This window comes from Coregonus lavaretus, assembly GCF_964263955.1.
Source record: "Coregonus lavaretus genome assembly, chromosome: 19".
Taxonomy (NCBI): domain Eukaryota; kingdom Metazoa; phylum Chordata; class Actinopteri; order Salmoniformes; family Salmonidae; genus Coregonus; species Coregonus lavaretus.
Window position 1 is genome coordinate 43052492 of NC_140006.1, and position 16124 is coordinate 43068615.

The 16124-nt window shown below is 42.3% G+C and overlaps 1 protein-coding gene across 1 annotated transcript in view; it reads right to left on the reverse strand.

Moving 5' to 3' along the window:
• The window catches only part of LOC311147166 (nuclear receptor-binding protein 2-like), a 58594-nt gene extending 43703 nt beyond the window's left edge, over window positions 1-14891 (reverse strand). The window contains exon 1 of the mRNA XM_084183802.1: window positions 14458-14891. Coding sequence (XP_084039928.1) covers window positions 14458-14574 — 117 coding nt within the window. The 5' untranslated portion in view covers window positions 14575-14891. The remainder of the gene's footprint in view (window positions 1-14457) is intronic.
• Window positions 14892-16124: the final 1233 nt, after the last annotated feature.

Consider the following 16124-nt stretch of genomic DNA (forward strand, 5'->3'; position numbering starts at 1 on the left):
AAAAGTTGATCTCGGCTACAGTAATGACAGATCTGAACAAATATTTTGTTGAAAAGGTCTTAAATTTCAAAATTCTACTTTCAAACTGGCGCCAAGAAAAAATTAATAAAAATTTAAAAATTTAAAAAACAAGAGGGACTGAGGTAGTGTGACTTCTCCCTCAATTTGCTTACATCCCCCCACTTCTTAGCTTGGGCATTTCCCCCACAATGTGATGGAAAGGGAGCATTTTGGGGGAAGGATTTTTTTGGGAATGGAATGCAGCACAGGAGAGGGGTGACATGCTCCTCTAAAGTGAGAGCAGGCCTGGCCAATCAGACAAGTGGACCAATAAGTACAGTGGTGTATTCATTAGACAGATTCCGTTGGAAAAACGGTTAGCAACGGAGACTGTTTACAGTTTACTCTAGGAACCAACCGGCAGCAAACAGAGCAAACGGGAACAGAGAGGTACCTACCTGAATTTGACCAATAGAAACTCTCGTTTTCGTTGCGAAACATTTTCCGTTTGGCGTAAACGGTTTCTGTTGCAAAACGTTTTTGCAACAGACCATACGTTTTGCGACGGAATCCAACTAATGAATACACCCCAGGACAATCACTCTTTACTTCTTCTTCCTCCTCCTCATCCTTATTTTCACATTGCTTATAATTCTCAACTTTCATAACTGTAGTTCTATGAAGTAAACCACATTATAAATTAAAGGGATAGTTCATCCAAATTAGGCCTATTGATTTTACTTATTTGGGTGAACTGTCCCTTTAACTCTTGCTTAGACAAGAATAATAGCTGTAATATATTAATAGCACCGAGGGTGAAAACACAATGTTCCCTCAAGACATTGAGGATACTCTCTGGTACGGATATTCCACATCTGGGATTCTTTGCATGGTGCTAAGGACGACGACAGCATTACAGCGAACTGTAGCACATAACATAAGGTTGCTGTTAGTCGCAGACAAACAGTTCTTTTAAAGTTGAAGGAGGTCCAGTGAAGTAAAAAATAAATAAAAAATTAACATTTGGTTTCCTAAGACTCTATACATTGACAACACTGTATGTAAGAGGGAAGTGGGGCTGATTAGTGTAACCAACACAAACAGATGACAGTGCCGTATATATTGGTGAATGTTACTTGACGTGTCTGGATGTGTGTATTGTATGGTTTCCATGTTAGGTTAATTTCCCTCTGGCACAATAAAGACTAACTTGTTTTATCCATCTTGCTAGAAATAGAGAGAACACAGGGTTAACAGCATCTCTCCTTGGTGAAAAACAAGATCTGTGAGAAAGTGCCTTTTGCGAGAGGCTATGGACCTGCTAACCAGAGGATTTGAATCCATAGAAAATCCATCCAATAATTTTGTCTGGAGAAACTGCACATACATACATACATACCAAGCCATGAACATGAGTGAGTGACATGTTTGCTGTGTATATTCCGATGGGTGCAAAGCAAGGCCCTGGGTTTAGAGACATGAGTAAAAAACGCCCACATTTCGTTGCCTTTCCAAGAAACCCGGGGAGTAGAAAAACACAACAGGAACAAGGCCATCTACAGAGCCCCATGATGCAACACAGATGTCTTTCTGGTTGTACTTTTTCGCTGGCAGTGAGCCAAGAGGGTGACGAAGGAGAGAAAACCCACGTCGGACTTGCTTTGCTTTCCTAAAAGGGGGGGGCTGTTCAGGTTCAAACTAGCTGGTTGTCCTCAAAACATTGCGGGTTCTAGAAAAACATAATAGGAATGTTATCATGTTGATGTGGGTTCCTGACAAAATCTGATTACAAATCTGAGGAACTCCTCCTCAGGATACGCTCATGACTAGGGCTGTTGCGGTGACCGTATTACCGCCACACCGGTAGCCAAGAGTCATGAAGGCAGTCAGAGGCGGATCCCATCAGCTTTTCTATAGGCTAGGCCTACTACCTTTATTAATATTAAGCACATTGCTCGTCTTTACAACAGGAGTATAGCCTACCTGGCTGGCATGAAAATGAACCACAGGGAAAAGCATCCTCCAGTCACTATTTAAGTGCAGAGATTACATGTATTTCTTCCCTTGCCCCCTGTTTCGAGACAGGTGCATGATAATGGTCCATTCTAAATCAAAACGAATTTCACACGTATATTATTTAGTATATGTAAAGACAAGATTAAATCAAGAATAGTCTGATGGGTGACTATTAGCCTATCACTTGTGAATTATATATTATGGCCAGCATAAGGCAAGAAACAATGCCTTTTTCGAATCATAGTTGCACACCTCATGTAGCCTAGCCCACAGGCCTATATGTTTTAATAAGGTTTGCGTCACAACTAAAGTGGCCTAATAACTCCTTAAAATGAAGCACATTAATCCGCTTTACAACCGGTGTAGAGCCTAACTGGCATATATAAGCAGCACGTGAGTTTCAAGCTTGGGGAAGATAATTATCACCATAAAAATGCACCTTTATAATTATAACCTTTATAAAAGCATTACATGCATAATCACATTTGCGGTCTTTTGATAATGGTGTTTTCCGCTAATGGAACATTTGCGCTTATAGCCTACTACCATGTGCGCATTGCTGCGCTTATAATGTGAAGAAATAGCCTAATAGTTTATCAACATTAAACGTTCTGATCTGTTGCATCAGACTCATTGCTTTTTAAATGTTTTTGATGCTAGTGGTTGTATTAATTTGGGATCTATCGCATCCCACAACTGTCCCAGACTATGTTTGGAATATTTATTTCTCGCACAAAATAGGTCAACTTTTGTACTATGGGGGATAGTAGATTGACATAGGCTAGTGCTTTTGCTGTTCGTTAGGCCTACTCATCTTGTTGGCTGACTTAAAGTAAATGTGGACAGTTCTTCCATATGCACCTATGCATTGGATAAGAACCCGTGCAGTTTCATCCCCGTTGTGTCTGTCTTCACTTGTAGCCTGTTAGAAAGACCCGATCACGTGATGGAGAGCCGTGTGAGTGAGATGAGAGGTGCTTCAGAGCAGGCAGCAAAAGGCATGGATTTTTTTGGGGTGCATTATGACCACACAAAGGGGATGCCGCTGGGAAATTCGAGGAATTATCAAGTACTTCTCAAATTGTGAATGACAGACTGATGAAGTGTGTACAGCAAACAACAAAGCAGAGCTCATGCCTTTCAAGCAACTTTTTTCAAATCATCATTAGAGACGCATCATGCAGCCTTTCAATGTATTAAAAATCAAAACATATAGCCCAATGTTTGTAGAACAACTAAAGTTACATTAATAACTCTAAATTAAGCATATAGGAATAACTATTTCTTTGTTAACCGCTCAACACAGAATTGTATTTATTTATTTAACTAGGCAAGTCAGTTAAGAACAAATACTTATTTACAATGACGGCCTACACCGGCCAAACCCGGACGACGCTGGGCCAATTGTGCACCACCCTATGGGACTCCCAATCACGGCCGGTTGTGATACAGCCTGGAATCGAACCAGGGGGTCTGTAGTGACGCTTCAAGCACTGAGATGCAGTGCCTTAAACCACTGCGCCACCCCCTCAAATCGTTTGGAGAAAATATCCTATTTTATTCAGCTATGTTCAATTGTATTCTTCATCCTATAAAATAATGCCAAGGAATTCTAAGCAAATCTTGTCTGCTAAATGAACTAGTGTAGCCCACAGCCATATGGCATAGCCAGATCAGGGCCTAACATAAGGACAACTCAGAGTACGCTATTCTGTCCTTCTGAAATAGACTACATTTTCTTCATATCATGTTTCTTTAAAATGGATTTATTGTGAAGGTGTAGGCTTTATTACATGGATTTACATTACATGGATTTAAAAATGTAGGTGTTCCAAATATCTGCATCAGTGGCTTGGAAGCCAGGAGATACTAAATGTGTTTGTTAAATGAACAGTCAATTACCGTGAGACCGACAGTTATTTGCTTTACAATCACCGGCTGACAAAATTGTGACTGCCACAGCCCTAGTGATGACTAGAGTCATATCGTCCAGAGGCAAAGCAGTCATGGAAAACAATGTACATTTACAGAAAATGTGCCTAATTGATGTGCCTAATTGCCTAAAATGTGCCTAATTGCCCGGGTGAAGAGGTCCCCTATATAGGCCTCTCTCAAATTGCCCACAAACTGCCATGAAGGTCATGGTGTGAGGCAGTAGCCTTCCCAGCATACTACTGTTGAACAGACAGTTAGATACTCCCATGTAATTCTCTCTTGAGTATCAGCTCGTCCCCTCAGGCAGACCCTATAGGGTCCCTACGTGTAAACTGAACAGGTATAAGCACTCCTTCGTGTCCATCAAATACCTAAACAGCAATAAGTTAAGCTGAGCAGTGATACTGGAGTCACTGACTAAATGTGTCAGGGCAGTTGTGCCAGGGAAGCGCGCAATATGTATGTGGTTGTAGTCCCGTGTAGCTCAGTTGGTAGAGCATGGCATTTGCAACGCCAGGGATGTGGGTTCGTTTCCCACGGGGGACCAGTATGAAAAAATAAAAATAAGAGCGTCTGCTAAATGACTAAAATGTAAAAAGTGTTGTATGTGACATGGGTAATGCGCAATGGATTTTTTTTAAATGTCGAGTGTGTAATGTACAGTATCTATTTTATACACAGCAGTACTGTGCATCTAAGACAGTTTTCCCCTCAGGGACATTAAAATTCTTCCTATCCTGCTGTACCACTTAACGGATGGTTCATCCAATCATACAATACATGTTTGGGTGAAATTAATTTTACGTTGAGTTGTGACAGCACCCACAATAATCCTTTATTTACTTTTACCCATTTTATATTGTAAATACAGTCATACTTACATTTGAGTCATTTAGCAGACGCTCTTATCCAGAGCGACTTACAGGAGCAATTAGAGTTCAGTGCCTTGCCCAAGTGCACAGACAGATTGTTCACCTAAATCGGCTCAGGGATTAGAACCAGCGACCTTTCAGTTACTGACCCAACGCTCTAAACCGCTAGGCTACCTGCTACTCGACATAGTACGTTCATGATCTACTCTGTATATCCTATTGTGTACATATCAGGGTATTACCTCGTGTATTACTGGTTCTTTGTTATTTGACTATACTCCCTATTGTTGATTTTTGTAGTGCAATGTTGAGGGAACTAGTACACAAGCATTTCGCTGCACCTTTTACACCTGCTGTAAACTGTGTCCACAATCGATTAGTTAACACTTCCCTGATATTAGCAAAAGTAAAAATAATGGATTATCGTGGATGTTGTATCTACTGGCCTACATAGGATAACTCAAGCTACAGCTCAAACATTGGATTAACTCACTCTGGTGTCAAAACATGTCATTTAAACATCTAATAAAATTACCTGATGTTACTTTGTGATGACACATTATCGTTATCTTGGGATATGGGTTGAAAACCCATGGGATTGTTTTGCTGTGACGCTAACTTAAGCCATCAATTGAACCCTTGCAACAAAAAGAACCATACATGCATCTGTTCGGGAAAACTTGAGTGATATGACATTTCTAGTTGTATACTCAATATGAATCATCCAGTTATTCATATCTATAAAACTAGAAATGTCATATCCCCAACATTTCCCAAAACATAGATTTAGGTTCTTAGTTGCAAGGGTTCAATTGCCAACCTTACTAACTACAACTATAATGGATATAATTCATGCTTGTTTAATACAAGCAGGCCAGGAAAACATTTTCGCCAGACATTATGGAACAGTTTACGGTTCCCGAAAAATAACTTTTCTATAATTGAATTTGGCCAGAGAGAGAGAGCGCGAGAGAGAGAGAGCGAGAGAGCGAGAGAGCGCGAGAGAGCGAGAGAGCGAGAGAGAGAGCGCGAGAGAGAGAGCGCGAGAGAGAGAGCGCGAGAGAGAGAGCGCGAGAGAGAGAGCGCGAGAGAGAGAGCGCGAGAGAGAGAGCGCGAGAGAGAGAGAGAGAGCGCGAGAGAGCGCGAGAGAGCGCGAGAGAGCGCGAGAGAGAGCGCGAGAGAGAGCGCGAGAGAGAGCGCGAGAGAGAGCGCGAGAGAGAGCGCGAGAGAGAGCGCGAGAGAGAGCGCGAGAGAGAGCGCGAGAGCGAGCGCGAGAGCGAGAGCGAGAGCGAGAGCGAGAGCGAGAGCGAGAGCGAGAGCGAGAGCGAGAGCGAGAGCGAGAGCGAGAGCGAGAGCGAGTTAGTGTGGGGTTGGAGACATCAATGTAGATTTCGGCTCCTCAGTCATGTCCTTGCCTATGAGCACTTGAAGTTAATATTTGTCTTCAGGCTGGTTAATGTGGATTGGGTATTGTTATACAGGCTGGTTTATGTGGATTGGGTATTGTTATACAGGCTGGTTAATGTGGATTGGGTATTGTTATACAGGCTGGTTTATGTGGATTGGGTATTGTTATACAGGCTGGTTTATGTGGATTGGGTATTGTTATACAGGCTGGTTTATGTGGATTGGGTATTGTTATACAGGCTGGTTTATGTGGATTGGGTATTGTTATACAGGCTGGTTTATGTGGATTGGGTATTGTTATACAGGCTGGTTTATGTGGATTGGGTATTGTTATACAGGCTGGTTTATATGGATTGGGTATTGTTATACAGGCTGGTTTATGTGGATTGGGTATTGTTATACAGGCTGGTTTATGTGGATTGGGTATTGTTATACAGGCTGGTTTATGTGGATTGGGTATTGTTATACAGGCTGGTTTATGTGGATTGGGTATTGTTATACAGGCTGCTTTATGTGGATTGGGTATTTTTATACAGGCTGCTTTATGTGGATTGGGTATTGTTATACAGGCTGGTTAATGTGGATTGGGTATTGTTATACAGGCTGGTTTATGTGGATTGGGTATTGTTATACAGGCTGGTTAATGTGGATTGGGTATTGTTATACAGGCTGGTTAATGTGGATTGGGTATTGTTATACAGGCTGGTTTATGTGGATTGGGTATTGTTATACAGGCTGGTTAATGTGGATTGGGTATTGTTATACAGGCTGGTTTATGTGGATTGGGTATTGTTATACAGGCTGGTTAATGTGGATTGGGTATTGTTATACAGGCTGGTTAATGTGGATTGGGTATTGTTATACAGGCTGGTTTATGTGGATTGGGTATTGTTATACAGGCTGGTTAATGTGGTTTATGTGCGGCTGCGCTCCCGAGTGGCACAGCGGTCTAAGACACTGCATCTCAGTGCTTGAGGCGTCACTACAGACCCCCTGGTTCGAATCCAGGCTGTATCACAACCGGCCGTGATTGGGAGTCCCATAGGGTGGCGCACAGTCGGCCATTGTAAATAAGAATTTGTTCTTAATTGACTTGCCTAGTTAAATAAAAGGTTTAAAAAAATAAAGCCGTACACAAACCTCATTAGGCTGCTATCCAGATTTTTGGCAATATTGCCCAATTTTGGGATGTTGACTGTACTACAGTAAATACAAAAAAGGGCCAAATTCATGGAGGCTGCAAAGTGTCGGACTTCAAGATAGTCTGGCTGCACAACAATACAACAGCAGTTTGTTCGACTGGTCATTCATCAAAAAAGGACCCAAATAAAATCCATTACCGGGAGGAGAATGTCAACAAGTGCCTCCTTGAGTAAATACCTCTTCTTAAAGCCAATTGCAACATTAGCCAATGCCATTACAGTAGAGTAGAACCTCAAAGATTCTAACCTCAAGAGTTATGTACTGCCGGGTCAACCCAACATGTAATATGAAAACAGGAACATTAAAAATGGAGAGAAAAAAAAATATTCTGGAGGCTACAGACAATCGTAAACATTGCTCAAATTCCATCGGATACAATAATTGGCTAAATGGTTAGAATACCCATGTAAATACCAGCTAGGTCGTTCAAGATTGACGTCGAAATTGGACGACTATCCATGTCCTGAGGACGTCGGGAAATGCCTTCAAAACCGGCCACTAGGAGAAACGGTGAGTGTCATAACCATCAAGTAGGCTTGGGTTTTGCTAGGGTGTTGTGGCCAGGGGTGGTGGATGAGCGTAATCCCGTGACTCTGGATCAGAAGGTTGAGCGTTTGATCCCAGTCACGGACATTTATTTGTATTTTAACCCTATCCCAAACCTTAACCATTTGGAATGACTGCCTAAACTTAACCAATCACTTTGAAACGTGACATTTGGAGAACGTGGATGAATGTCTAATTCTGCAGTAAGACAGAGCTTGTTGGTAAATACGCAATTAATATTTTCAATAAAAATGTTTGATGCGGTTTAAGTGAATTTACCTGACATTTCAGTGTTCCAAAATGACCTCCATTCCCGACATGTTAATATCTCTAAAAGGTCCCATTTTATTCCCCAAGTATTGATGTTCTTTTCGCAAACAAGTAAAGCTTTTTGAACAAAATCCTGTTTTTCCCCAAATAAATTAAAAACGCTCCCCATAAATGTTTATCCCCCTATACGGTAGAACCTGCAGATGATAGAATGATGATGTACTGCGTTTATTCCGGTCTTCCTCAAAAATCAGTAAACCTTGAGTCCACTACAAGCATGAGGGCTTTCCTGATGGAAAGTTGGAGGTGATCTCCAGCCATAGCTCTATGACTCTGCAATGGGGCTCACTCTGCTGATCGGCTGCCAAAAGGGAAGGTTAGACTAAGAGAGCGAGTGTCCGTGCAAGTTTAAGAGTCTGGGTCAGTCTAAATGTCGCTTAATTTCAATAGTGCCCACATTTGAGAGGATTACGTTTTTAAAAAAAGTCTCAGTTGCAAAGGCTTGTGTACACTAACCATTTGAAAAAGTTGTATGAGTTTACTTGGAACGCCTTGTCAAATGTGAACAGAGGTGGCCCGATCAAAGCTAATGTCCTGGAGAATGATGACAGCTGGATTTTCGAAAGATTGAATCTACTCTCATTTAATTCCCCTGGCCCAGCCAGGCATCCCTCCATCCGGTCCGAGATCAGATCCGCCAGCTAATGGTAGTCTTGTGATGCTGCGTGTTTGCTGTCATTCGACGAACAAGGATTTCTATTGTGCTACTATGGTGCTTTCTGTGGTCTCAGATGCTAACGACGATAGCGTCTGCCTGAATTATTGAATGCATTTGGAAACATCAGCAAAAATAAAATTTTCTATGTATCAGCTGTGTGCTAAATTAATGATGTATGCAGTTTGTATATGAATCATCTAATGTGCAAACTCTGGATGACTCAGATCTAAAAACCTAGAAATGTGTATATAGGCTGCCTGTTCTGTAGAATACTGTCTTATAGACAGCTACACATTGGCAGAGGAATGTGGTGTTTCCTGTTATGTAGTGTCAGTCAGTACCTTCCAGTAGTCCCAGTTTACAACACTCGCTCATTTAATTGCAGGGTACACTGACAGGTTGTCTAAATTGTCGGCTTTGTAAATAGCTAAAAAAGGTAAAATAAAACAATTCTCATTGCTATGGTAATCTGCCGACCCCTCTGTAGCGTAAAGCAACAGTATGTCAAATACGTGGAAAAGAGAATTGGCTAACAGATAACTGCAGTCATTTATTATAATAAATAACATAATTGCAGTCTTTTGTGTTGGATTTGTCATTCAAATCTGAACAATGCTGATCCCTCGTCAAGGTTGACAAAAGGAGTGCTGATGCCCCCAAGGGTTAGGTACAGTGGGGAGAACAAGTATTTGATACACTGCCGATTTTGCAGGTTTTCCTACTTACAAAGCATGTAGAGGTCTGTAATTTTTATCATAGGTACACTTCAACTGTGAGAGACGGAATCTAAAACAAAAATCCAGAAAATCACATTGTATGATTTTTAAGTAATTAATTTGCATTTTATTGCATGACATATGTATTTGATACATCAGAAAAGCAGAACTTAATATTTGGTACAGAAACCTTTGTTTGCATTTACAGAGATCATATGTTTCCTGTAGGTCTTGACCGGGTTTGCACACACTGCAGCAGGGATTTTGGCCCACTCCTCCATACAGACCTTCTCCAGATCCTTCAGGTTTTGGGGCTGTCGCTGGGCAATACGGACTTTCAGCTCCCTCCAAAGATTTTCTATTGTGTTCAGGTCTGGAGACTGGCTAGGCCACTCCAAGACCTTGAGATGCTTCTTACGGAGCCACTCCTTAGTTGCCCTGGCTGTGTGTTTCGGGTCGTTGTCATGCTGGAAGACCCAGCCACGACCCATCTTCAATGCTCTTACTGAGGGAAGGAGGTTGTTGGCCAAGCTCTCGCGATACATGGCCACATCCATCCTCCACTCAATACGGTGCAGTCGTCCTGTCCCCTTTGCAGAAAAGCATACCCAAAGAATGATGTTTCCACCTCCATGCTTCACGGTTGGGATGGTGTTCTTGGGGTTGGACTCATCCTTCTTCCTCCAAACACAGCGAGTAGAGTTTAGACCAAAAATCTCTATTTTTATCTCATCAGACCACATGACCTTCCCCCATTCCTCCTCTGGATCATCCAGATGGTCATTGGCAAACTTCAGACGGGCCTGGACATGCGCTGGCTTGAGCAGGGGGACCTTGTGTGCGCTGCAGGATTTTAATCCATGACGGCGTAGTGTGTTACTAATGGTTTTCTTTGAGACTGTGGTCCCAGCTCTCTTCAGGTCATTGACCAGGTCCTGCCGTGTAGTTCTGGGCTGATCCCTCACCTTCCTCATGATCATTGATGCCCCACGAGGTGAGATCTTGCATGGAGCCCCAGACCGAGGGTGATTGACCGTCATCTTGAACTTCTTCCATTTTCTAATAATTGCGCCAACAGTTGTTGCCTTCTCACCAAGCTGCTTGCCTATTGTCCTGTAGCCCATCCCAGCCTTGTGCAGGTGTACAATTTTATCCCTGGTGTCCTTACACAGCTCTCTGGTCTTGGCCATTGTGGAGAGGTTGGAGTCTGTTTGATTGAGTGTGTGGACAGGTGTCTTTTATACAGGTAACGAGTTCAAACAGGTGCAGTTAATACAGGTAATGAGTGGAGAACAGGAGGGCTTCTTAAATAAAAACTAACAGGTCTGTGAGAGCCGGAATTCTTACTGGTTGGTAGGTGATAAAATACTTTTGTCATGCAATAAAATGCAAATTAATTACTTAAAAATCATACAATGTGATTTTCTGGATTTTTGTTTTAGATTCAGTCTCTCACAGTTGAAGTGTACCTATGATAAAAATTACAGACCTCTACATGCTTTGTAAGTAGGAAAACCTGCAAAATCGGCAGTGTATCAAATACTTGTTCTCCCCACTGTAGGTGTACTGCCATGGGCTAGCTAGGTATACTGCCAAGGGCTAGCTAGGTGTACTGCCAAGGGATAGCTAGGTGTACTGCCAAGGGCTAGCTAGGTGTACTGCCAAGGGCTAGCTAGGTGTACTGCCAAGGGCTAGCTAGGTGTACTGCCAAGGGCTAGCTAGGTGTACTGCCAAGGGCTAGCTAGGTATACTGCCAAGGGCTAGCTAGGTATACTGCCAAGGGCTAGCTAGGTATACTTCAAAACTCTAGTATGTGAAGTTTACAATTATTAGGCCTTTTCTATGTAAAGTCTTAATCATACTGGGTCCTAGCAGGAGAACAGTACTCTAACCAGCACTGTAAAGGTATACCTACGTAGAGAACAGACCGGAAAATACATTTTATGAAATATACAAACTGGGGTTTCATGCCTGGACGAAGAAGGAAACACACTGCCCATGAAAGCAAAAGACAAGAGGCTAATGTTGGCAATTTCTGAGATCTGTTTTCACCAGGACTCATTCATTGCCCTTTACTCATACTTGCGGTCTCCTAGAAACACAGAGGTGCTGCCTTTCAAGCCTCCTCGTAAAACCTAACAGGCATTCCTCCGAGCGACGGCGCTAAACATCCTGAGCAAAAAATCACTGCAAACAAACCTGGCTTTCAGCCTTTGTATGAGTGGCTCGTTCTAACACGACACTCCCTGCCCTCAAGCCCCTTGACAAACTAACACACATACAAGTATGAGGGGAAAACAGTGACATCACTCTGCCTTCACACAGACTTTATGGGAGGGGGACAGAGAGGTATGGTATCATAGGTGCCGAGTTAGGGGGTGACTGGGTCAGACAACCCCCATTATCGGCCACATTTGTTTAAACATGATAAGTTTGTATACATATACACACACACACACACACACATATATATATACACACTTTTATCTAGAGAATGCAATGGGCGAACACATTAAACTCAGCAGCCCTGTGTAGCTGCCATTGTTGTGTAAAAGTTACTCATAACATGCTGATTTGATTGACTGGACGCTCATTGGCCCATATTGGTATGACCATGACTTTGCCCAGTTGTCAGAGCACCGAGTAAGCCCGCAGGACCACTGCTGAATGTAAAAGATGTGAGAAAACATGGAAGGGAGGAACGAAAACCTGCAGATCATCATCTCTCTAAAGTTGGACAATTTTTGCAACAGAGGCCTACTATGGCTATGCCCCCTTCGCCCAATGTTGATGACAGCGTGCCACCTACACGTGGTATGCTTGGGCCCCTCAGTACTTCCATCATAGTTATTGGATTTCACAGGGAAGTGTCTGTCTACGTACATACCACACTTCAGCACCCATTCACAGGTACATTATTACCCCAGCCGCAGTTACACACCCAATCCCTATGCTGTCATAGTCTGTCAGGGGGCAGGTTCTCTAGTCAGTTGCACAACTGAATGCATTCAACCAAAATGTGTCTTCCGCATTTAACCCAACCCCTCTGAATCAGAGAGGTGCGGGGGGGCTGCCTTAAATCGACGTCCATGTCATCGGCGACCGAGGAGCGGGTGTTGTTGGGGGGTTAACTGCCTTGATCAAGGGCAGAACAGCAGATTATCCCCCCCTTGCCGGCTCAGGGATTCGAACCAGCGACCTTACTGGCCCAACATTCTTAAACGCTAGGCTACCTGCCGACCCCATCTACCTGCCGCCCCATCTCTTGAGTCTCCCGAGTGGCGCAGTGCTAGCTGTGCCACTAGAGATCCTGGTTCGAATCCAGGCTCTGTCGTAGCCGGCCGTGACCGGGAGACCAATGGGGCGGCGCACAATTGGCCCAGCGTTGTCTAGGGTAGGGGAGGGAATGGCCGGCAGGGATGTAGCTCAGTTGGTAGAGCATGGCGTTTGCAACGCCAGGGTTGTGGGTTCGTTTCCCACGGGGGTATAAAAAAATAATAATAATGTAAGTCGCTCTGGATAAGAGCGTCTGCTAAATGACGTAAATGTAAAATGTAAATGTACACAGCCAGGCCTAAATGATTCCCCGTCACTGCAGAACAGCACTGCTACATCAGCTGCACAAGAGAAAAGGACAGTAGCTCATGAGGCTCACATCTCTGAAGCCTAAAAAGGTGCAATCTGTAATATTTACTGCTGTTCAATTGTCACTTCAACACCCAATAGCCTAATTTCAACTGTCGAGAATGCGCTACTACCATTTTGACATGGAACCGTTTTCACACAATTGTTGTTGTCCATAATCTTGCCTATGTATATACTTTGTAGACATAGTGTGTTCTGCTATTTGCCCATGGGATCCTACTTGGATGTTTCCAAGCATCAGAACAAAATTAAAGTGGATAAAGGGCAACCTAAGATTGCTGATTATTGCATTGTTTATTGAAGAATAAAACTTATAAATGCCTAATGAGTTTAGTAAAACTGTCCTACCCCATCAGAACCCAAAATATAAGCATGTTTTGCGCCAACGTTTGTAAACAATTTAATTATAAACAAACACCGTATAGCCTCAAAACAAGGTTAAAACTATAATTATGATCTCATGGATGGTCAGTCTTTGCATCCATAGCGCTGTCAATTAATTTGAGATTGGTTACAATTTTCCAGCCCCATCCTTTAGCTATTTACCAAAACAGAGGTGGGGTGTCGCTTTATTGTTTTAACTGCAGATTTCCCCTTTAAAGGCATTGTGTGTTTGAGGTACACCTGTTCTGCATAGATCAACAGATCTTCAAATGCCCAAAGAACCATTTTACCTATCAATTTGATATAATAATCCTATATTCTGTGCATCCCAAACAATGTCTTAAGAAGGGAGATCTTAATGAAATGAGTTGGACTGGAGTGTTTGTAAGGCGTTCTAGACATATTTTCATAATAAATGATGCAATGACAAAACAAAATATGACAAACATATTTGTAAGAATGTTAAGAATTTTGAGCATTTTTGTTGTAAGCTAACTACAACAATTCAGAACATTCAAATATAAAAAGACATTGAGTTGAGCGGACATATTTCTCTGTCATGTAAGGCTAGTGGAACAGAGAAATGCATAGAGCTGACATAATGATTCAATCTGCAACATTGCACCCACCTGAACGTGACCCTTATTGCGCAACTGAAGACTTCGGCATTCAATGGCTAACTAAAACAAGCTGTACTTTGGGCATGTCATCCATGAATTTAACAATTATCTGAGCAATACAGTACCTGCTCCTTTCGCTTCTGCCAGCGGCCGCAGGGGCTTTCTTCCAAGATTTCACTCTCATCCTCGCTCTCTTCCTCTTTCCCTCCGGACCCCGAACTCTTCTCCTCGGACATGGTCATTTCAATCCAGTCAGTCCCCCTTTTTTTTTTTTTTAGGAACGCGCGCGCATAAACTCAATTCCTGTGTTTAGCCTACCAAGATTCATCCGATTTGCATAGGTTGCAAAATGTGTGTCCCCTTCTTTAGAATATAGTAGAAACTGCTACGAATGCTACGGTTTAACCTGCAGTCCGTGTCGTCCTCTCAAACCATATCAAACAAGTTGTCAAAAGAAGCGCATTCCCCAAGAAAGAGCCAAGGGTGGATCTTCCAGCACGTGCTGAAACACGCACAGCCGCCGCTGAACTGTGCTTGAAGTAAGAGCGGGTGGTATGCCACACTATAGTCTTTCTGTAGCGGCCTCTGCGGCTTTTGTAAAAAAAGGATCAATGAGAAGATCTCAATCGCATTCTTCTTGTGCCCTCTCTCCTCGTCTCCTTCTCAAAATCCATTGGAGGAGAATGTCAGAGGGGCGGGACCTCTGACTTTTTCATCCAATTGGTTTTGAGAAGGATACGAGGAGAGAGGACGCAAGGAGGGTCCAATTGAGATCTTCTCATTATTTCCTTTCCATCGGACTATTTTCTGCGATCTTTGGCCTCTTCCTGAGTTTCTTCTAATGTAAATACTACCGTAAAGACTGAAACGAAAGCGCACACCAATTTAAAGGAGGTGCAGTCTTTTTTTTACCCACCTCCTAGCATAGCTACCTCTCATGCAGTTCCCTCTTTTTTTATTTTACATTGTCTTTCATAGTCTATTTATGTTTAATAGGCTATTGCAATGATTCGCAATTTCCTTTGGGTTGTACAGGAGAGATTACATTCCATAATGTGTTCACATTAGGTCTAATGCGTATTTGTCAATACCCATGGTTCTTTAGGATCCCAAAACCACAAACACAGGCCGGGGGCAGACAGTCAGAGATTACCGTTTTTCTTTTCTCTTGAACTGGTTACAGGTAAATAACAACAAATCCAAACAACAGGGCCGTTCTTGAATTGCGGTGGCATTTGCGTCCCTTGCTTTTGCAACCATGATAAAATTACTAATAGTTACAAATCATCAATGTTTTTTTTGTTTATATTGAACTGTTTATCAATGATAAAACATAATGCAAGTCATTTTATACTGGAATACTTTGTTTATGCATTGTTTAAAGCACTTAGGGTAAGCAAATTGGTTTGCTTAGTGTGGAGTTGAAGTGTCATGTTTTGGGGATTTAGACATCTCAAATTTATTTGAATGGTAGAAAGTGAACACAAGTATTTAATATATTGTATAAATCAATAAAAACAAAGGCTATTTCAAGACCAATTTTTTTTTAACTAATATTATGTGTGTCCCTCAGTTTTGTCATTGGTGTTACCGCCTTGAAAATCACTCATTAATGATATAAGGAACTTGAGCATTCTCTCCAGTGGCAAACAGCTATAGGGTTCTCACGTTTATGACTTACTAAAAGGGTGTGATTGGCTAATATTCTTTAATACAGGTGTGTCTAAATCCAGTGTCACTTGGTGTTACTCCATTTAAATGAAGGGAAATAACAATTGTGAGCAAAATGATT